The sequence below is a fragment of the Delphinus delphis genome, chromosome 15 (genome assembly GCF_949987515.2).
Source record: "Delphinus delphis chromosome 15, mDelDel1.2, whole genome shotgun sequence".
NCBI classification, from domain to species: Eukaryota; Metazoa; Chordata; class Mammalia; order Artiodactyla; family Delphinidae; genus Delphinus; species Delphinus delphis.
Genome location: NC_082697.1, coordinates 52,424,066 through 52,445,752, shown reverse-complemented (window position 1 = coordinate 52,445,752; position 21,687 = coordinate 52,424,066). Strand labels below are relative to the sequence as shown.

General features: G+C 54.0%; 1 protein-coding gene across 2 annotated transcripts; it reads left to right on the top strand.

Annotated features, from left to right (window-relative positions):
- Window positions 1–244: 244 nt before the first annotated feature.
- Window positions 245–12,395, top strand: TFAP4 (transcription factor AP-4). Of its 2 annotated transcripts, none has more exons than XM_060033019.1 (7): window positions 245–707; window positions 7,999–8,164; window positions 8,275–8,373; window positions 8,782–8,952; window positions 9,556–9,696; window positions 10,339–10,494; window positions 11,295–12,395. In XM_060033019.1, the coding sequence occupies exons 1-7, from the start codon at window positions 619–621 to the stop codon at window positions 11,499–11,501; spliced, it is 1,029 nt and encodes a 342-aa protein (XP_059889002.1). In that variant the 5' UTR covers window positions 245–618; the 3' UTR covers window positions 11,502–12,395. The 2 variants fall into 2 exon arrangements, with proteins under 2 accessions (XP_059889002.1, XP_059889003.1); XM_060033020.1 differs by having other exon boundaries at window positions 247–707; window positions 11,307–12,394.
- The last annotated feature ends 9,292 nt before the right edge of the window (window positions 12,396–21,687 follow it).

The following is a 21,687-nucleotide window of genomic DNA, read 5'->3' as shown; positions in this document are numbered from 1 at the left end:
CGGGCGCGCGGACTGGGTTTCCTCGCTGTGGCTGGCTTTTTTTTTTTTTTTTTGCTACGCTTGCCAACCTGTCAGCTGATGGACCTCATCACCCATAGTGGCGCATGTAGCTCGGCCGCAGCTCGCTCCATTCACGCCGCGCCCTTCAAGCCCGCCCGCGGCCCCCGCACCCGGAACTCGTGGGGAGGCGCGCAGACCCTGGCTACCACTCGCCCCCGGGGGCCAGCGCCCCTCTCGCCCGGGCCTCGCGCCGCCCTGGGGGGCGCTGCAAATAGTCCTTTGTTTACATGCAATTCCTTACTCCGCGGAAGGAGGCCGGGGGAGTGCTGAGTTTTCACCAGCTGTTTCCCGCCTTGAAACAGACATCTGATCAGCTGCAAACACACACACACACACACACACACACACACACATACACACGCCCGGGGAGGCAGGCCGGAGAGACCTCCCTCCCGCCCCTCCCGCCCGCCTCCCTCCCCTCGCCGCCGCCGCAGCCAGCATCTGGGACCGGCCGATTCTGCACCTCCGTCCGGCGCTGCCCTTTGATTCGGATTTCCATCTTGTATTCTCCGGCGGACCGCGGGACCTGGCTCGTGCAGAGGAGGGGGGCCGATCGCTATGGAGTATTTCATGGTGCCCACTCAGAAGGTGCCCTCTTTGCAACATTTCAGGAAAACAGAGAAAGAAGTGATAGGAGGGCTCTGTAGGTGTGTACTCCTCCTCCCCCTCACCCCCTTCCCACGATTGCAGCCCCCGGCTAGTCCGCCTCGGCAGGCGCGCGTGTGCGCACGCATGGCCCGCGCCGCGGACCCTCTCGCCTTTCTTAGCCGCGGGGGTGGCTGCAGCCCTGCGCGCCAGGCTCGGGCCGCTCGGGGACCCTCCTCCCTCTGAACGTGGGGGCCCCCAGCGGCCCCGGTCACTTTTGTCCGCTGCAGGCGGGCGAGTCGCGACGTTTGTAAATTGCAAACAGACCCACGTGGTTCTGCAGCAGTCCCGGCCATGCTTGGTGCTGGTGGCTTTCCCCCCCCTCGCTTCCTCCTCCCCCCTCCTGCGGCGGCTTCCTTCCTCTCCCTCCTTCATCGCTCTCTCTGGGCGCCCCCTGCAAGGGGGTCTGGGGGGCCGGGGGCGCGCGTGGGGCCGCGGCGCGGACGGCTACAATGCAGCTAAGCCGCGGCTCCAAGCGCGGGGGGGGCGGGCGGGGAGCCGGGTGGTGTGAGTGTTTGCAGGGAGCGGCTGCAGCGGGGTCGGGGGGGCGTGCTGGAGTCGGGGTGCGGGAGTGGGCGGGACCCGAGGGGCCGGCGCGGCCCTCCGGGAGCGCCGTGGACCCGGGCACGTTGGCGGCCACTCGCTAGCTTGCCGCCCGCGCCCGGGCGCTGTTTACTAGCGAGGCCTGGACGTGACTCTGCAGCCCTCTTGGAGTAGGCGGACCTCAGCGCGCCGCCTCGCGGGAGCAGTAGTTCTCCGTGCCGCGTCGGTGCGGCATTGTGGGAGTTGTAGGCGTGCCTGGGCCACGCTTTACCCGCACAAAGCTCTGACCCCGCGGGCGGGGTGGGCGAGGCAGGCCGGGTGCGGGGCTTTTGCGGGGAGGGGCATCAGAGGTCGCCCCTAGCCTCACCAGGCCGCTGCCCGCCGCACGTGGGTCTCCGCTGCAAACTTTCTGATCTCGTGCCCCTCCCCCCAGCCATAAACCGAAAGCGTCCGGTTGCCCGGCAGGCTGGGTGGGTGGGTAGATGGGTGGTCCGAGATCCGTAGCCTTCCTCAGGAGGCACTTTCTTAGTTTGGCCCGGGTTGCTCCAGATATACCCTTTACCGAAGAGTTATGGGTTAGCGGAATCGCCCTGAACAGTTGTTAAAATGCACACGCCCGCAATTCCGATCGCTAGGAGAAGGGCCTGGGCCTCTGCATATTGAACACAAGCTGCGGGACGGCGATACTGCGTGGGTTGTTCTCTGCGGGTCCAAGTTTGGGACCTGTGGCCCTTTTCCTGCCGTGCTACTTTAGGAGCGAAATGGCTCCCCAGGGCTGGGGCCACGTGCTCTGCGGTCCTGGGCAGGCAAGGCGGGGATTGAGGGAGGAGGAGCCGCAGGCGGTGTGGCCCAGGCTGGTCGACACCAGGGGCTGCAGAAACCAGGTTGGGAGAAGGTTGCTGCACACGTATACACCCCCAACACCCCCCACCCACCCCCGCCTCCCGCACACACCAGGGCTCCCACCTTAACTACTCTTAAGTTCAAGGTGGTGGGCAGTCAGCAGCACCACCCTGAGTGTTGGCCCTTCCCTAAAGACCACCTGGAGGGCTTAGCTGTAATAAGTGGAAAGAAAAAAAAATTCTGGAGCACATAATGCATTGTAGGGATTCGTTTTGCGAGATTTTTCTCACTGAATTGTCACAATCTTCCCCTGAGTAAAGTGGCTTTATGATTTCTGTGTGGGTGGAGGATAGGTTTGGGAAGGAACAGGTAGGGCAAGTGGTGGGGCTGGGACTTGAACTCTGATCCCAGAGCCCTGCTCTTACCCTGAGCTGCTGATTGCTCAGAGGGTGCCTGGGCAGTAAGGAGGTGGGTTGAGCTGCCCCAGATGCTGGAGTGGACATTCTGGGCCTGATCCCAGGCAGGCTTGGTACCATAGGACCCTCTGGTTGCCAGGCCTGGACCTTGGCCGCGTTCTCTCTCGGCCCCCTAGGACTCCAGCTTGACCTGTTCCTCTTCCAAGCCCTCCTTCAGAGGAGTCCAGCAGTCCCTTAGGGACCAAGTGCCCCAGGGTTGGGCACGGGGACTACTCAGCTTGTCCAGCTGTGAGACAGTTGTCAGCCCATGCACTGGGTGTGGATTTGGGGCTTCTGGGTTTTTTCATTTTCAGGAGGAGCTGCCTGGTGAGGTAGGATTGAGTGTGGGTTGGGTGGGGCCTTCTGGCCGGATATACTCGCTTCTCAGGCTGGTGGACTTTGCTTCATCCCTCAGTGACTAGCAGGGCTCCCTGCTTCTCTCCTCAGTCTCCCCGAGGGGACAGTACCATACAGCGGGAGGCCGTACCCGACAGCGGCACGCACATAAGCTGTGTGGTTTTGGACATGTTGCCTAACTGCTCTCAGCCTCCCGTAAAATGGAGCACCTGTGAAGTTTGGCCATGTGTGTGGAAAGTGCCTGGTAGCTATTAAGTGGCACTCAGATTCTTAGAAGCAGGAGCATGGTGGTGTTAAAGAGTTTACCTACTGCCTGCCATAGGGGGGAAAGAGACCATCTCTCCTCAGAAGGAGTTAGAGAACAATTAGGGACTTTGGAGTGTGTTGGGTCCCTGATCTGGTATTTACGAGGAACCTACTTCGTGCTGGGATTGAGGACACCACAATGAACGAGAACTTGCTCCTGTTCTAAGAGCTGGAAGTCTCATGGTGCTACAGGACAAGTCAGTTTCCTTAGAGCCATGGGTTCTCCTGGGATCCTGGGTACAAACTCTGAAAAAACAAGGCATCCTGTTATCCTCAGTCTGTCTCCCTTATTTTTTTTCCTCCATTTCTTTTAAACTTCACCACGACCCTATGAAGTAAGGCAGTATTCCCCTGTTTTATAGATGGGGAAACTGAGGCTTTGAGAGACTAAGTGGCTAAGCTTGGGGTTCCACAGCTAGTAAGTGGCAGGGCTGGAGTTTCCACTTGAACCCAGTGCAGGGCTCCCTCTGAGGGGCTGGAGAAGCTGTGGGAAGGGGGTGTTTCTGATGGGAACAACCTGGACGTGGTTTGTTCTGGGACTGAGGGCAGGGTGTATGGATAGAAGCAGTGGGGATGGGCGGGGGCCCTGGGCTGCTTCAGTACCTGCTGCAGAGAGAAGGATGGGGGCCTTGGGCATCCTTGATGAGAGGGTCGTCTTCCTCCTGTCTTCCTTTGGGGGTATGGGAGAAACCCTGTGTGGGTTTTCCCATCTCTGACTGTGTAGACATTGAGTGGTGGGTGTGTGAGTGACTTCGGGGCAGTGTGAAATGAGAGTTCTCAGTGGCTAATTTGAGGCTGGAGCTGGGCAGGGGTGTGTGGGGATTAGGGGATACCAGTTTGCCCTTGGGCTAGGCAGGAGGAACAGGTACAGATCTGGATCTAGAATTGAAGAGCCGGCTTCCTGCCCTTGAGCCTCTGGTTGGGATGTGGGCATTATTCCGGGGGATGTCTTGGGGGCACCCAGGTAGAGGGGGTGGCAGCTCTGGTCTTGGCACTGGAGGCTGGTATGCAAACAGTTACTTGGCCATTGGCTGCCCAGCCCCAGGAGACTGGCTTGCTGAGGCTCTCAGGGAGGGAGACAAGTAAGAGAGAGCATCTGTGGACCAGGCCTCACTGCTCACCTGGGTGGGTCTGAAGTTGATGTGAAGGAGGTGGAGGACCTTACAATTACTGTAAATCATGTTTACTTCTGCAAAACTCAGAAAGAAATGTAAGAAACTTTCAGGCGTTTGCAGAAAAATCCACTTTATCTAGTAGAGTAGCAGCTAGAAATGGTAATTAGCCATCCTGCATAGGAACCCCTGGATGGCCATGATTCCACTCATCAGAACCCCTGGTTAGTCTGCATTCTATTAAAGAAACTTCCAGGGCTATTTAGGTGAGTTGGCCTTGGTGGCAGCCTAAGTCCCTATGAGGAACTGTGGCTTTGGGGTGAAGTCTGTTTTCTGGGACTTAAGTCTGTACTAGGTTAACCAGCAGCTGGTTCCTGAACCAGGAGGCTGGGCTGATGGACTTGGTGGTAAAGCGGACAGGATAGAACATTCGGAAGAGCTAGGATGAGGAGGCCCTTTCTCCCTGCCTGGACGCCAGGCCCCTTCCTTCTGAGAACTTCTGGGCTGGGGCCTTCAGGCCTGGGGCCCTGTGGTCTCCTTTGGTGTCTCCCAAGCTCGTGGGCATCCTGGAGAGAAGGGAGGGGCTGAACGTTGGCTTCCCTGGGCTGAGGTTTCATGGGCAGATGAGCTGGCTGGTGGGGCTGCGGCAGTGGTGGAGGGCAGTGGGTGTTGAGTTCTGGCTTCAGCCTGGGGAGTTGGTGGGACTTGGGGGCTGGGAAGTGCAGGAGGTGCGTTGCAGCTGTACCCTGCTATGCCCGCTCTCATGGTGTGATCTTGGGCAAGTCATTTCACTTCTGGGCCTCGTCCTGTCCCACCATTTGTCAGGAGGGCCAGGGCGCTGCCTCTTGAGGCCACACACAGGGCTCTGGGAAGCATGGTTATGTGTGAGCCCTCAGTAGAGGGTGCCACCCCTGGGTGGCAGAGGAGAGCATTCGTTTTGGCTCCTGCAGGTGCCTGTGGTGCCCTGGTGTGGCTGCCTGACCTTGGACCCTAGATTCCTCATTGCCACGCAGCCACCCAACTGGGTGTCCATGGTAGTCAGACAGGGAAAAATATAAAAAGTTCTGTGAGTGATAGTAAGAGCTAACCTGATGGCAGTGCACACCCATGCTCAATCCTTTCTACAGGGGTGACTGTCACCTGTCTCTCGGGGTGTCCGGCTCTGAGGGATGGTGCAGAGCCCACTCTGCCCTGTGGGTAAGAGCAGGGCTCTGGGATCAGGGTTCAAGTCCCAGCCCCAGCGCTTACTGTAGCTGTTCCTTTCCCAAGCGTCAGTGTCCTCATGCCATAAGGCCGCTTAACTCAGAGGAAGATTGAGATGGTTCAGTGAGAAAATTCCAGCAAAGTGAGTCCTTAGCACATTACGTTAAGAACTCAAGACTTTTTTATATTTTATTTTATTTTATTCTTTTGGCCATGTCCCTTGGCTTGTAGGATATTAGTTCCCCAACCAGGGATTGAACCCCAGCCCACCAAATGAAAGTGCCAAGTCCTAACCACGAGACCACCAGGTTAAAACAGTAACTCTATTGCTAGGGTCTCCAGGTGGGCCTTCTGGAAGGGCCAGCACTCAGGGTGACCCAGGGCTGGAGGTGGGTCTCCTTTTTGACCCCTTACCACTCTGGTCAGCTCTGGCCTGTGGGCATCACCAGGGAGTACCCAGGGGTGGGATAAGTGGGGGGGTGGGGCGGTCTCTCCCTGTATCTCCCCAGGGCAGGGATGGGGAAGCTCCCAGACAGATCTCAGTCACTCAGTGGCTTGGCTTCCTAAGGATATTTCTCCCTGTGTCTTTACAGTTTTTTTTTTTTTTTTGGCTGTGCTGTGTGGCATGTGGGATCCTAGTTCCCCGACCAGGGATCAAACCCGTGCCCCGTGCAGTGGAAGTGCAGAGTCTCAACCACTGGACCACGAGGGAAGTCCCCCCTCCCCATGTCTTTAATCCACCTGCCGCAGAGGGTCTGGAGGGCACTGCCAGACCCAGGAGCCTGGACTCAGTTCTGATCCACCCCCAACCCCCGCACCCCCACCCCACCCCGCCTGCAAAGGGGTAGGCAAGCCACTGTGTATCAGGTCTCTGACCTGCATCCTCCCCTTTTCACCATCACCCCCACTGTAGGGGCAGGGAAACTGACAGAAGGGAGGTGCCCCTGGCTCAGAAGTGGGGGAGCCAGATGCCCAGCTGTCTGACCCTAAAATTGTGTCCCTCCCACTCTGAGCCCTAAGTCTCATTTGTAAATAGGGGTCGTCGGCCACCTTTCCAGTGCTGTGAGGGAACTGTATCTTGGGGAGGGTCCCAGGGAGATGCTGGGGGTGCTGGTGGAGGACAGGGCTTCAGACACCCAGCAGCGGCTCATGTGGACCCTGCTCCCAGCCCACCCCCAGCGGACCACCCTCTCTGTGGGGAGAGGAGGCAGAGACCCAGGAGGGGGCAAGAGCGAGTTTAGGGTCCCTCAGGGAGCTGAGGGGGCACAGGTGGGGCAGGCCGGGGGGCCAGCAAGGCCTTGGTTGTATCTAGCTGTTACAGATGTGCTCCTCTCCTAGGTTTCCAAGCAAACTCCTTTTTGCCTAGGGATGGGCATGGGGGCCTGGGCACCTACCTCTTTGAGCCCAGGCTCCCCCACCAATGGAACAAGGCTGCCCAGAATCCTTTCCCCATTCTCCTAGACCCAGAGGTGTGAGCTCTCTTGGCCCAGGCCTGGACCAGGTCACCCCAGGAGGGCCCCTCAGGAAGAAGCCAGGGCTGTGGCTTTGGGTGGGGCTGGTGGCCTCTTCTGGGAGCCCAGCATCTGGAAGCCATCAGTTCAGGGGCGGGGGAGTTGCAGGAGAGGGCCTGGAAGGGGAGCATGCCTCCTCCAGGCCACACACAGGCCCACCTCTCGGGAGCAGTGGCGTTAGGCCCACAGGCCCTGCTGCCGTCTCTGCCTCCTGCCAATGCCTCTCGGCAGGCAGCCTCACCCCCTACCGCTCGCTGCCTTCTCTCTCACCCCACTGGCTGCCGCTCCTGCAAGATGCAATCACATAATATGCAATAACATCGCCTACTGCATGCTGGGAGCCTCGATTCTCTGGCACAGGGTGGGCTTGCCTTTTGGGATGGGTGGGCTTCAGGGAGAACTGTCCCCAGGGGAGGTTGGCCGGGTCCTCTTCCTGGAGTGAGTGGTACCTGTCTTGTCTTTGAAGCCTTAGCTCAGGGTCTGGGTCCAGGCTGGGGGCTTACGTAGTAGCTTGTGGCTGTGGGGGTGGGAAGGGAGGAGGGACATCTCCCTCAGTCCTCAAGCCTGCGACCTTGAAGGAGGGGGTCTAGGTGCATAGCAAGGAGCTCAGAGGTGTCCCAAGAGCAGGTGTCTCTGATTATCACCTGAGGCCACCTGTATCAGAATCACAGGGATTCTTAGCCATGTGGGTTTCTGGGCCCCACTCAGACCTGCTGGCCAGACACTGGGCTCGGGACCTGGGGTCTGCATGCTTATTTTGACACCCAGGCATCCCAGAGCACGCTACTCCATCAGCCCCCGATCTACTGGGGGTGTAAGCATCAGACAGAGCTGGTATCTTCTGTAGTGGGAGGGATGCCTGTTACACTTAGGCCCCTCTGGAGATGAATTGTAAAGGCAGGGGCCACTGGGGGCAGGGCATGGAGGGCGCCCAGCCTGAGCCTGGCCCTGTCCTCCCCGCAGCCTTGCCAACATTCCATTGACCCCTGAGACTCAGCGGGACCAGGAGCGGCGGATTCGGCGGGAGATTGCTAACAGCAACGAGCGGAGGCGCATGCAGAGCATCAACGCGGGGTTCCAGTCCCTCAAGACCCTCATCCCCCACACAGATGGAGAGAAGCTCAGCAAGGTGGGCAAGTGCCAGGAGGACTTCCTGGAGGAGGTGGTGGGCTGGAGCAGGGAGATTCGGAAAACACTGTCAGCCAGGTTCCCTGATTTGTCTGTCCCTCCTGCCCTCAGGCAGCCATTCTCCAGCAAACGGCCGAATACATCTTCTCCCTGGAGCAGGAGAAGACCAGGCTTCTGCAGCAGAACACACAGCTCAAGCGCTTTATCCAGGTAGCGCCCTGCCCTCCTCCTGGCTCCCTCTCACTGACATGGGTGTGTCCGGGCCCAACCACTGGCTTGGGACTGTGATGTGGCTGTGGGTCCCTTCTTCCCCACTGACCTGCCTACTTCTGGCACTTGCGTTCCTGCCCAGGCCCTGATTTAGCCAGGGTCAAGTGCAGTGGAGTGGGCTCTGGAAGGAACTGGGTGACTTTTGGGAAGCAAGTGCATTCTGCCTCCTTTCCCAGCCTTGGCTGTCTGGTGGATTTGCACACTGGGGCTCCCCAGTGCCGGTGCACCTGGGTTTGACAGCTTTGGGGGGCTGTGATGGAGCTTCCCACCCCCACTCCCGGTGGTGGTGGTGGTGGTGGTGGTGTATGCAGTGTCACAGCACACTCACCGACCCCTTGGGGTCCTCAGGAGCTAAGCGGCTCATCCCCCAAGCGGCGGCGGGCAGAGGACAAGGACGAGGGCATCGGCTCGCCAGACATCTGGGAAGATGAGAAGGCGGAGGACCTGCGGCGGGAGATGATCGAGCTGCGGCAGCAGCTGGACAAGGAGCGCTCGGTGCGCATGATGCTGGAGGAGCAGGTGAGGCAGGTGGGCGGGCAGGTGGGGGATGCTGTCCAGCTCTCTTCCTTTTCTCCTGTTATTTACGGGAGCTCCTGCTTTGTGCCAGGCCTGGGAGAGGGGTGTCCAGTGGGGAGCAAACCAGACAGGTCCCAGTCCTTGGGGGTCACCGTCTGCCTGGGGAGAGATGAGTCAATGGCTCTCACATCGTAATTATGCAGCTGTGATAAAGGCCACACCGGATGGGTGGGCATCAGGAGGGGGACCTGGTCTGGTTCCAGATGGGCCGCCCCATAGCTTCTCTGTGGAAGTGACCTGAGCCGAGGGTGGGAGGGCGAGTCTCACCGCTGACCAGGCAGAGAGGGGAGAAGGGTGCTCCAGGCAGAGAGAACAGCATGGGCAAAGGCCTGGGGCTGGAGGCAGGCAGGGAGAGAGCATGGCATGAGGGGGGCTGCACGGGAGGGGAGCAGAGTCAGGGCAGGCCTGGCTGGCTACGGTCAGGACTTTGGTCTCCACCCCGAGGGTGGCAGGGAGGCCAACCTCAGCAGTCTGTGGGCCCCGAGCTGGGGGAGGCGCCAGGGTGTGGCCTGGGTCCTACCCCTGAGCCTGCCGTTCCACCCTCAGGTGCGCTCGCTGGAGGCCCACATGTACCCGGAAAAGCTCAAGGTGATCGCACAGCAGGTGCAGCTGCAACAGCAGCAGGAGCAGGTGCGGCTGCTGCACCAGGAGAAGCTGGAGCGGGAACAGCAGCACCTGCGGACCCAGGTGAGCAGGAGGTGCCTGGAGGGGCAGTTTGGGCCTGGGCCTGGGCCAGGGCTCTCAGACTCAATGTTGGTGCCTCTGGGTGTCTAGCAGGGTGGACCCCGGGCCTAAATCATGGTAATGCAGATGTTCCTGGCTTCCAGGTGTCTTGCATACATTATTCCATTGAATCCTTGTTGTAGCCCTTTGAGGCCTGAGCTGTTATTACTCCTATTTACTGATAAGGAACTGGAGGCACAGAAAAGTTCAGTAACACACCCAGTATCCTCAGCAGTTTGGGGCAAGGATTTGGACCCTGGCCATCTAAATTCAGTCTGAACTCCCGACCACCACTGTATTTGTTAGATGTGAAGTGCTGGCTTGGCTCTGGAGAGGGAAGGGCCATGCAGTCTTAGACAGCCTAAAGCCCCTCTCCAGGCCACGTTTTCTTCATTCTTAAAATAAGAGGGGTGGGAGGGGTCACAAACTGGACAGCCCCCAGCGAGTGAAGGAGGCCGATGGGCTGGGGTGATCGGTGGAGGCTCTCCAGGAAGTGGGCAGAGGGAGATGGTTTTGGAGGGCCGTCCCACACCCTCTGTGGCGGACAGAAGGGAAGGGGCAGCTCCCAGAACCTTCGTAGAAAGACTGAGGGCCTCTGTCTTGCAGCTTCTGCCCACTCCAGCCCCTACCCACCACCCCACGGTGATCGTGCCGGCGCCAGCGCCCCCTCCCTCCCACCACATCAATGTCGTCACCATGGGCCCCTCCTCGGTCATCAACTCTGTTTCAACATCCCGGCAAAATCTGGACACCATTGTGCAGGTACCTGGCTTGGGGAGGGGGCAACGTGTGGGGGGTCGTCCTCTGGGAATGGGCCCTTTGTGGGGAGATAAGAAAGTGGGCGACTGGCGGGGATTGAGACAGAGCTTGAGCTTTGTGGGGAGGAAGTCTGGAAGCCAGATGGGTCTCCATCTCTGCATCTGGGGTGAGGGGCAGAGAGGGGGGACTGGATGGCCCGGAAGACCCCATTCCTTCTCTCCACGTGGCATTTGCTGAGGGGGGTCCTTTGTTCCCGGAGCCCCTGCTTTCAGAGTTCCTGCATCCAGCTCTTGGGTTGGTCCAGGACCTGGGATGGGGGTGGAGGGGGCAGTGACCGGTTGGGTGGCAGTGAAGCCTGGCTTCACTGTCAGCTCTGAAGGTCGAACCTGAAGTCACTATTGTGCCCAGCCTGGGGCAGAGACCTCTTGGGAGGCCCAACAACATTGCAAAGAAACAATTAACCCAAAACGCCCAAACAGAATAAAGGCCATCAACCCCTGGAAATTGAGTTGCACGTAAACCCGAAAAATTGAATAATAAAATTTATAACAGAGACCTTCCATAAGCCAACAGGCAGGCTTTGAAATATATAAGTGAGCGTAAGAAGCTTGTGACTTCACGCAGCTGGGCACTGTCTCCCCTCCAAGTCTTTTTCAGCTCAGCAGAGGGCTTCTGAAGTTTTTCTCCTGACTCTGGCAGGCTGCCCCTGCTTTGCCAGGCTTGCTTCTGGACCTTTCTGGGGGGGGGTGTGGGTGGTGGGGGAGATGGTGGCTGTCCACATGGCCCCGCCATCCTCATGGCAGCTTCTCTGCCAGGCGATTCAGCACATCGAGGGCACCCAGGAAAGGCAGGAGCAGGAGGAGGAGCAGCGTCGAGCCGTCATCGTGAAGCCGGTCCGCAACTGCCCCGAGGCCCACGCCTCCGACACCGCCTCCGATTCGGAGGCCTCCGACAGCGACGCCATGGACCAGAGCCGGGAGGAGCCAGTGGGGAACGGGGGTCTTCCCTGACCACCCCCCAGCCCTCCTCTCCCTTCTGGGGGCTGGAGGGGGCGGGGCAGCAACTGGGAGACATGAGGGTGAACGAGTGAGGAATTTTTACAAAATTACGGCATCATTTGGGTCTCTTTTATGACCTCTTTTTCAATACTGTAAATCGACCTTTGAGTGAAGCCACCCAACCCAAGGTCCGGGGCTGGGGCGGCAGGAGCGCGTGGCAGCACCGGGACACCTGGGGCTGGGCCTCGGCCCCGGAGGCTGGGGAAGCGGACATGGAGGTGCCTGGCCTCTCTCGCCAAAAAGCATTTTTTCATTGAAACATGTTTTTAAGAACAGGGAAAATCAAACAAAACCCCAAGGTATTTCTGCCCTCCCCAGAGCCAGCCCTATGACCGTCAGTTTTTAATTCCCCCTTCCCTCCTCTTTTTGGTGTTCTTTCTCCTTTAAGCACTTACACGGGTTGGGGGTCTGGCTGGGTTGGGGCTCTCGGGGTCCGGGGGTCTCCGTTGCTTCTCGGTTGGGGTTTGCTGCTGCCCTTCTTCCCTCCCCTCCCTGTCTCAGCACTAGGAATCGCCACTCTCCACCACTGTCCGGCCCCCACCTCTCCCTCCAGGTTTCCCATCTTCCACCCCAAAAAAGTCTTTGTCTTTCTCTTTTTGTTTTGTTTGTTGTTGGTTCTTTTTTGGTTTTAGTTTTGTTTTTGTTTTGTTTTGTTTTGTTTTTTTTTACAATCTTGAGGTCTTTGTGTTCAAGGAGAAGCTATTATATTTTGTTAAGAAAGTGGGGGGAAAAAACCAAGAGGCCACTGTGCCTTTATAAAGAAACAAAATAAAGTTTGTACTTTGTTTTTTAGATTCTGTGTCTCCTGGATGTGTGCTGTCATGAGGAGCTGGCGAAGGCTTCCTGGGGTAGCGTAGGGGGTGTTCTCTGGGCCCACTGGAGGGGATTGGATGTGGGTGAGTGTGATGACTCCCCCAACTTATGTGTGGTGTTATGATGAGAAATTGGCGTCCTTAGATTCCCTGGGTTTACTCTGGGGATTCTGCAAAGATGGGAGATGGTGTTGGGGCTGAGGTGAGTGGCTCCCAACTCCTCCTTGGTGGGAGGCAAGGAGAGAATGAACAACCACGCCATAGGTTCCTGTCTCCTGGAGAAAGGACACAAGATGCTCAGTGGTCCTGATTGATCCCTAGGCTTTGCAACTTCCTCACCTTGTGTAACCTCTTGGAACTTCAGTATCCTCATCTGCAGAAGAGAAGTGAGCACTCCCTTATGGTGCGGTGTTTAAGAGCTCAGGTCCTGGGGTTGGTCTGCTGGTGATCAGATCCACCTTGGGCAAACCACTTGATCTTTGAGACTCAGTTTTCTCTTCTGAAAGTTGAGAATCATAATGGCACAAGGACATTACATCTTAATTGGTAAGGAGGTGGTCCTTTAAATTCCTTAATCCTCCATGACCAGAGATTGCTTTATAATGTGTCCCTCTTGACCTGCTTTTCCTCAGGTACATGACAGGTACGTGGGGACTGAGGCCAGAGAGGAAGAATAGCTGATTCACATCTCACCCCACAATGAATGCCTCCAGACAGGAATTTGTTGAATAGAAAGGCAGGCAGGAGCCTGCATTTTTTTTTTTTTTTAGAACTTTTAATACTTTTTTTTTAGTGAAATTCACATAACTTAAAATTAAGCATTTAGAAAGGAACAATTCAGTGGCATTTACTACATTACTATGCTGTGCAACCATCACCTCTATCTCATTCCAAAACATTTCTCACTCCAAAATGAACCCCTTACCCATTAATCAGTCTCTCCCCATTCCTCCCTTCTCTGAGCCCTTGATAACCACCAATCTACTTTTTGTTTTTTAGTGTTTAAAGAAATTAAAGTGTGATTTAACTTCGGTAAAAATTCACTTTTTAGTTTTTGCTTGTGGGAGTTTTGACAAATGTGTAACCATCACCATAATTAAGATATAGTTTCTTCATCCTTGTGTTCCCCTATGTCCCTTTGTGGTCCACCCAGACCCTGGCAACCACCGACCAATCTATTCCTATGGTTCCTATAGTTTTGCCTTTTTCAAAATGTCATATACTATAAATATATTCATTTACAGTATATGACATTACATATTTAGCTTGAGTCTGGCTTCTTTCACTTAGCATTATTACTGTAGTTTTCTCTTTTGGGATATATTTAGATATATTTACATAAATTAAATGCGTGTTTGAGGGAACCGTCTTCGCTAGGATATGGGCAGGGACGCCCCTTCCCAAGGCCAGCAGAGCGACCCCTTTTGGCCAGGTGCAAGGCGCGTCCGACGGGTTCTAGGTAGCTCCTGAGAGGGTCAATAGAGGGCGCTATGGAACCAGGACGTCTGGCCCAGCAAGGCGGAGGCTCCGCCTCCTTCCGGTGTCTGTGGAACTACGCAGTTCCTATAGGCCAGAGGCGCGGCTCAGGGGCGGGGCCAGGGGAATACCCCAAGCCCAGACCTGTCGTGGCGCGCCCAGCGGCCGTAGGCTGTCTCACCAGCAGGCGGCGGGAATCAGGGGCGCGGCCTCCGTCCCGCCTCTTCCCGGACTCGCTCCGCCCCGCCCCTCGGTGCGCATGCTCCTTGGTGCCTCAGGCCATCTCGCGCGCTCCCGACTGCAAGCTCCTCTGGCCCAGGCTCGGCCCCGCCCCGCGCGCTGTCACGCACGCTCCGCACGCAAACGCTGCGAACCCGCCGTTCCTGCGTGTCCTCCGCGTGGAGGCGCTCGCCGGCTTTCCCGCTCGCGTCTCTCGGAGGACGCGGCCATGGGTGGTGGGGCCTGCGCTGCCCGGCGGAAGTCCGGCACGCTGCACACGTGACTTACGACGGTCTAGAGGCAGCGGTCAGAAAGGAACAAGAGACGTTAATTTTAATAGCACGTTTCCTTTTAACCCACAGTGTCTGAAACGTTGCCATTTCCGCACAGGTGATGAATGCAAGAAACTACCCACGAAGTATCTCATTCCTTTCTTCCTGCCGACTCTGGGAGCCCTGTGTGTATCTTGCACTGGCTACACCTCCATGGGTACGGCCGCGGGTCCGGGCGTCGGGGGCAAGTGGGAGCCAGGCCAGGGGGTCGGAAAGGGCACGGTATCCTGCGGGCAGTGCGGACACTGGCCTGGGAGGAGGAAGAAGTGGAGACGATGTGGGAACCAGATCGTAGAGGACTTCCAAGCCACGCTAAGAAGCTTGGACTTTATTTTTTGTGATGGGAAGGGGTCTAGGAGAGACACGATCAATGCAGAGTTCAACAAAACCTGTCTTAAAAACCTTTTTATTGAAGTACCGTATAAAGTACACTCAGAAGAGGGCTCATAACTGAAGTGTTTGGCTCCGTGAATTTTCACAAACTGAATATACGCCCGTGTAGCCGGCACCGCACCAAGCCCTCAAGTGGTTTGCTTCTTAAAACTTAATTTTTGGAAGTACAGAAATGTACAGGGAGGCCCCCTGCACCCTTCACCCCGCCTCTCCCAGTGCTAGCGTCTTGTTTGCCTAATGTATGGTATGGAAACCAGGTGATCGCTGTCAGTGCCCACCACAGGGCTTATTCAGATTTTACAGTTTTACATGCTCTCACTTATGTATGTGTGTGTACAGTTGCTCTGTACCATTTTGCAGCAGCAGTGTTTGAGAACTGGAGTTGCTGTGCAACCTCATCAGCACTTGATATTGTCAGATCATTATATTTTTCAGTTTTTTTTTCAGCAAATTTGGTAGGTGTAGAGTGGAATCTCACCACAGTTTTATTTATTTATTTATGTTTGTCCACACAGCCTGGCATGCGGGATCTTAGTTTCCCGACAAGGGATGAAACCTGCACCCTCCACAGTGAAAGCACAGAGTCCTAACCAGTGGATCATCAGGGAATTCCCCACAGTTTTAATTTCTGTCACTATAGATTAGTTTTGTCAATTTAATTAATTTATTTTTAAATTTTGGTCGTGCCACACAGCTTGCAGGATCTCAGTTCCCTGACCAAGGATTGAACTCCAGGACACAGCAGTGAAAGTGCTGAATCCTAATAACCACTAGACCACCAGGGAACTCCCTAGTTTTGTTTATTTTAGATCTTCATACAAATCATACAGTATATATACTCTTTTTGTCTGGCTTCTCTTAATATAATTTTTTGAGATTCATGTATGGTTTTGTGTATATTAGCAGTTTATTCATTTTTATTGCTAAGAATATTGCATTGTATGAACATACCACAAAGTTGTTTAGCCAGTCACCTAACAGTGGACATTTAGGTTGCTTCCAACTTAACGGCTATTATGAATATATTTTAGTAGATGCTGTCCCCCAAATAGATTGTGCTAGGCTATTGATTCTGCCACCAGTGTGGCTGTGGAGGGACATTCTAAGCGTGTGACTCTCTTTGGTGATGGTTTCTTCGGGAGAGAGCTAGGCATTCTTGGTTCCTGGTGGCCTCCCTCACCCTATTTTAAGGTCTTTGTTAGGGATTAAATCTCATGGGAAATGTATGTCTGCTCTGATCTCAAGGATCATTACATTACACCGTGTCCTCTTTGTGAAGATCCTCAGAAGAAATTCCTGTTGAGTCTCAGCAGCAGAAATAATTTCAGTTCTCCCGAACAGTTGTCTTGTTCTTATTTTAAGGACACTGTGAATTGGCAAGTGATCAAGTTACACACATGGGAAGACTTACGTATGTAGTGCCGTTTGCTTTTGTATCAGCCTTACAAATGGCTCCATTTTGTGTGCCTGCCTTTGTGTGGTTTTCATCTCCTGTTGCGTCCAATTCTTGCTTTCTTGGTGTACTTTATGGATATTTGGGAGTCATCTTTATGCTTTCCTGGCACAGGGTGGGTTATGATAAATAAATGCTGCTTGTTGCCCTGATTTCGGGGCATCCCTGTCAGCAGGGCATTCGCACCAGCTCTGTGAGATGTTTGAAGGGTTGTCTAGTGGAAAGGGGTGGGGGGGGCGCTTCCTGTGACCTTGGCCGCCTTAGCTGTTGGTTAACTGGCCTCAGACAAGTACATAAAGCACATGCAAATCCTCCAGCTGCCTCTTGGAGCTGGCTGGCCACGCTGTCCTTAGCCTGAGACTTTGTAGTCTCTGGCTCTCCCCTATCCCACCCGAGCCCATCCCATGGGTCCTTCTTTATCTGGCTGCCTCTCTGTGCTTTCCTGGATGCTACCATCCTTGTGGCATTTGTCTTTTTCCCTCTCTCTGGAGTTCTGTGTGCCTCCCTTGCCCTGCAAGTCCTGCGCTAGGGGTGAGGTTAGTGCCATCCCCTGCCTTGGTCCCCTCTCTCCTCTTGCCCTGCTGAGTTGCAGCTTCTGGTGTTGACTGACGTGAGCGTGTGCTGGCTGAGAGGAGGGGTAGGACTGGGGGCTGGGGGGCAGGTTGGGCCCTGAATCCGGCAGCTGTAGGAAGGAATGAGCTCCCCAAACCAGCTCTTCCCCCACCACACCCCTGGTGTTGAAAAGGAGCTAGGAGTGACAGCTGCAGAGTTTCCTGAATTAGGGGGCCTAGGTCACAGGTTCCTGCTGGTACGGCCTGTCTCCGTGGCAGCCTCAGGATCAAGTTCAAGAGGAAATGGCAAAGTGATTGGAGAAGGCTGTGGTGCTGTACACATTCCAGAGATTCGTTGTCTGCCTCACGTTGCCTCCCCTCCTGTGGGAGATAGAGAGGATGCTCTGAAAATTTGGAAAGAGAATTGACGAAAATCTGTTCCCTTGTAGGGAGGAGGAATTGTCTGGGGTGGATGGGCGCAGAGGGTTAGTGGGGGGCTGCATGTTTGAGATCAGGGGAGAGGCGGTCTCCATTCTCTAGGGGACTCTTGTGGTGCATGTCCCTGGCTTCCTGCGGGAAGGTGCGGTGGCAGGTGAGGAGGAGATCTGGAGCATTGTGGCTGGTTGTGGGCCTCACCTCGTATTCAAAACAGCAGAGTTAATGCTCTCTGGTAGTGAGTTCCCTGTCACTGGAGGTATTCAAACAGAGGTCTCTGTCAGAGCTATTGTGGGGGGGATTCCTGCACTGGGTATGAATTTGGGTCCTTCTAAGGTAGATAGCCTCTAATTCCTGAGGTAAATGGAAAGGTTCTCTCAGTGAGGGCTACTTCAGAAGAAATGAAATCTGCTGACACCTTGATTTTGGACTTAAACAGCCTCCAGAACTATGAGAAAATAAATTTCTGTTGTTTAAGTCCCCAGTCTGTGGTATTTTGTTATGGCAACCCTAGCAAACTAATATACTGTCCTTTTGTGACTTTTGTTTCACTTAGCATAGCATTTTCAAGGATTATCTATGTTGTAGCATGTATTAGTTTTTTTTTTTTAATGGCTGAATAATATCCCATCGTATGGATGGACCACATTCTGTTTATCCATTCATCTACTGATGGACGCCTCGGCTTTTTTTCACCTTTTGGCTGTTGTGAATCATTGCTGGCTGTACAAGGATCTGTTTGAGCTCAGACAGGGCATGTTTAAATTAAATGCAGTCAACCCTTTAAGCAGTGCTGGGCTCACCCTCCCCGTCTGCCTGGCTTGGGTTCCTGTGGTTTCTCTGACCCTCTCTCTGTCCTGCACCCTCCGCCCCCTGTCACAGCCCTCCACTCTCTTCCCTGCCCTGCTAATTCCTCTCCCTACCCCCCCATGGATGACATTCACTTGATTGATGGGAGAAGCCCCGGGTTTGTGAGTCGGGCAGATCCGGGTTCAGGTCCAGCAGCTCCGTTCTGAGTTGGTGACATTGAACAAGTCCCTTCAGCCCTGAGCCTCGGGCTCCACTGTGAGGTGGTGACGTCCGCCTCTTGTCCCTTGAAGCCCCTGGTGGGGCGGGCGCCTCCTTGGCTTGGACGTCCTTTTCTCTCCCGTGACCGAGCGCTGCCTCCTCCCTCACGGGGAGCGCCCCCCCAGCCCCCCAGCGTGCACATGGGTTGGAAGACTCAGTGTTGGTGTGTCAGTCAGGGTCTCCCGAGAAACAGCCAAGGGGACATGTGTTTACAGAGGGAGGTTGTGGGGACCGGAAAGTCGGAAATGCACGGGGGAGGTGGCAGCTGGAGGGTCAGGCAAGTCCATGAGTCCAAGTTGCTGTCTAGTCCAAACGCAGAACTCCTTCCCCTTGGGGGACCTCAGTCTTTTCTCTTAAGGCCTTCAACTGATTGGGTGAGGCCCACCCACATTAGGGAAGATGGTCTGCTTGAGTCAGAGGCTGTGGATTTAAATGTTAAGCACGTCTGAAAAACACCCACACAGCAGCACCAAGACTGATGTTTGACCACACAGCTGGGCCACATGGCCTTGTCAGGTTGACACATAAAGTTAACCATTGCAATCGATAACTCATCAGTTCTCTTCAAACTGATCTATAGATTCATCCTAATCCAATTAAACTCCAAGAAGGCTTTAAAAAAAACAATTGACAGGCTGATTCCGAAATTCATGTGGAAGTGCATGAAAGGGACGAGAATAGTCAAAACAACTTTAAAAAAGAAGATCAAAGTTGGAGACTTCACACTACCTGTTTTCAAGATTTATTAGGAAGCTATGGTGATCAAGATAGTGAGGTATTAGTGAGGGGATAGACACATAGATCAATGGAACAGAATGTAGTCCAGAAATAGATTCACACATATATGGTCAATTGATTTTCAAAAAAAGATGCAAAGGTGATTCAGTGGCCATTTTAACAAATGGCCAGTTGTGCTGGAACAACTGGACATCCATTTGTAAAAATCTAAATCTTGCTCCACATCTTGCAACATATTAAAAAAAATGGCAGAAAATGGATTATAGGTCTAAATGTAAAACCTGAAACTATTACATTTCTAGAAGAAAACAGGAAAAAAATCTTTGTGACCTTGGGTTAGGCAAAGAGTTCTTCAGTATGACACCAAAGGCGTAATTCATAAAATAACAAATTGATCAATTGTACTTGATAAAAATTAAGAACTTCTGCCATTTGAAAGACATGTGAATGAAAAGTTAAGCCACAGACTTGGAGAAACTATTTATGAATGATGTTTCTGATAAACAGCTTGTCTCCAGCGTATGTAAAGAACTCTTAAAACTCAATAAAAGAGGGGTCTTCCCTGGTGGCACAGTGGTTGAGAGTCCGCCTGCCGATGCAGTGGACGTGGGTTCGCGCCCCGGTCCGGGAGGATTCCTCGTGCCGCGGAGCGGCTGGACCCGTGCGCCATGGCCACTGAGCCTGCGCGTCCGCAGCCTGTGCTCCGCGGCGGGAGAAGCCATAACACTGAGAGGCCCGCGTACCGCAAAACAAAACAAAACAAAAACTCAATAAAAGAAAACAACCGGTAAAAAAGAGGCAAAAGGGGCTTCCCTGGTGGCGCAGTGGTTGAGAGTCTGCCTGCCAATTCAGGGGACGCGGGTTCGTGCCCCGGTCCGGGAAGATCCCACATGCCGCGGAGTGGCTAGGCCCGTGAGCCATGGCCGCTGAGCCTGCGCGTCCGGAGCCTGTGCTCCGCAACGGGAGAGGCCACAACAGGGAGAGGCCCACGCACTGCAAAAAAAAAATAGGCAAAAGATTTGAACAGGCACTTCATCGAAGATGCACTGAAGAAGTGGATGACAGGGACTTCCCTGATGGTCCAGTGGTTAGGACTCCATGCTTCCACTGCTGGGAGCCCGGGTTCAGTCCCTGGTTGGGGAACCTGCAAGCCGCATGGTGCGGCCAAAAAAACCCGCAAAAAACCAAAAGAGAAGTGGATGACAGATATACACATGGGAAGATGCTTAATATCATTAGTCGTTAGGAAAATGCAAATTAAACCTACAATGCAATATCACTACACACCTGTAAGGATGACTAAAATTTGAAAGACTGACCAAGTGCTGGTAAGGATGTGGAGGAAGTGGTGGTGGGAATGTAAAACGGTACAGTCACCTTAGAAAAAAATTTAAGGGGGCGAGGGATAAATTAGGAGTTTGGGATCAACATATACACATTACTATATATAAAATAGATAAACAACAAGGACCTGCTGTATAGCACAAGGAACTATACTCAATACCTTGTAATAACCTAGAATGGAAAAGAATATAAAAAAGAATATATATATATATGTAACTGAATCACTTTGCTGTACACCTGAAACACAATATTGTAAATCAACTATACTTCAATAAAAATTTAAAAAAATTAATTAATAAAAGAAAGAAAAAATTTAAACACCTACCAGCCAATCCACTCCTAGGTATTTACCCAAGAGCAATGAAAGCGTATGTCATAATGAATTGTACACGAACGTTCATAGCAGCTTTATTGGTAATAGCCAAAACTTGGAAACCACCCAAAAGTTTCTCAATAGATGATGGATAACAAACTGTAGTCCATCCAGGCCATGGAATCAGGATCAAAAGGAGTGAACTATCCATACGCGCTGCAATGTGAAGAAATCTCAGCGTAATTATGCTACGTGAAAGAAGCCAGATAAAAAGAGCGCATATGGGGAGATTCCATTTATATCAAAATCTAGGAAATGCAAACAAACGTGTAGTGACAGGAAGCAGATCAGTGGTTGCCTGAGAAGGGGTAGGAGGGAGGGACATGAGGAAAATTCGGCAGTGAGGAATCTTCGTTATTTTGATGGTGGTTATGTACGTGTGTCAAAATGTATCGAATTCCACACTTTTAATACGCTGTTTGCTGTGTGGCCGTTGTACCTCAATAAAGCCATTTTAAATGTGAAGCACATGAAAGATGCCAAACTGACTTTCGCCCTTTCCTCCACAGCCAACTGTCACCCCCACAGGGACCCCCCTCCCCAGCAGGACCAGCCAGTGCTACCCCTCCTAGAACTGGCTTTCGGGGCCATCATGTGCCCTCAGGAAAAGTGCATTAAGTAGCACATAGCAGAGGCACCGCTGGAAAGGGATCTGTCCCTCCACTGTCTGACCGACCACACTCAGAGCATCCAACGCACCTCCTCGCTCCCCTTTTTTCCCTCCCGTCAGCATTCTGTCTCTTCCAGAGGCCTGGGAAGGTGAAGCTCCTCACCATCGACCTCAAAGGTCGGGTCGCGGGGTTTCCTTAACTAACCATCGAGGCTCTCCCCTCCTGACCTTCGGGGAGGGGCTAAAACCTGTGTCAGTGGCTGTCGAATAGGCCCTTCGTTCACAAAACTGAAGCATGTGAAGGTCACTGATTGCCCAGACTTCAGCTCAAGTT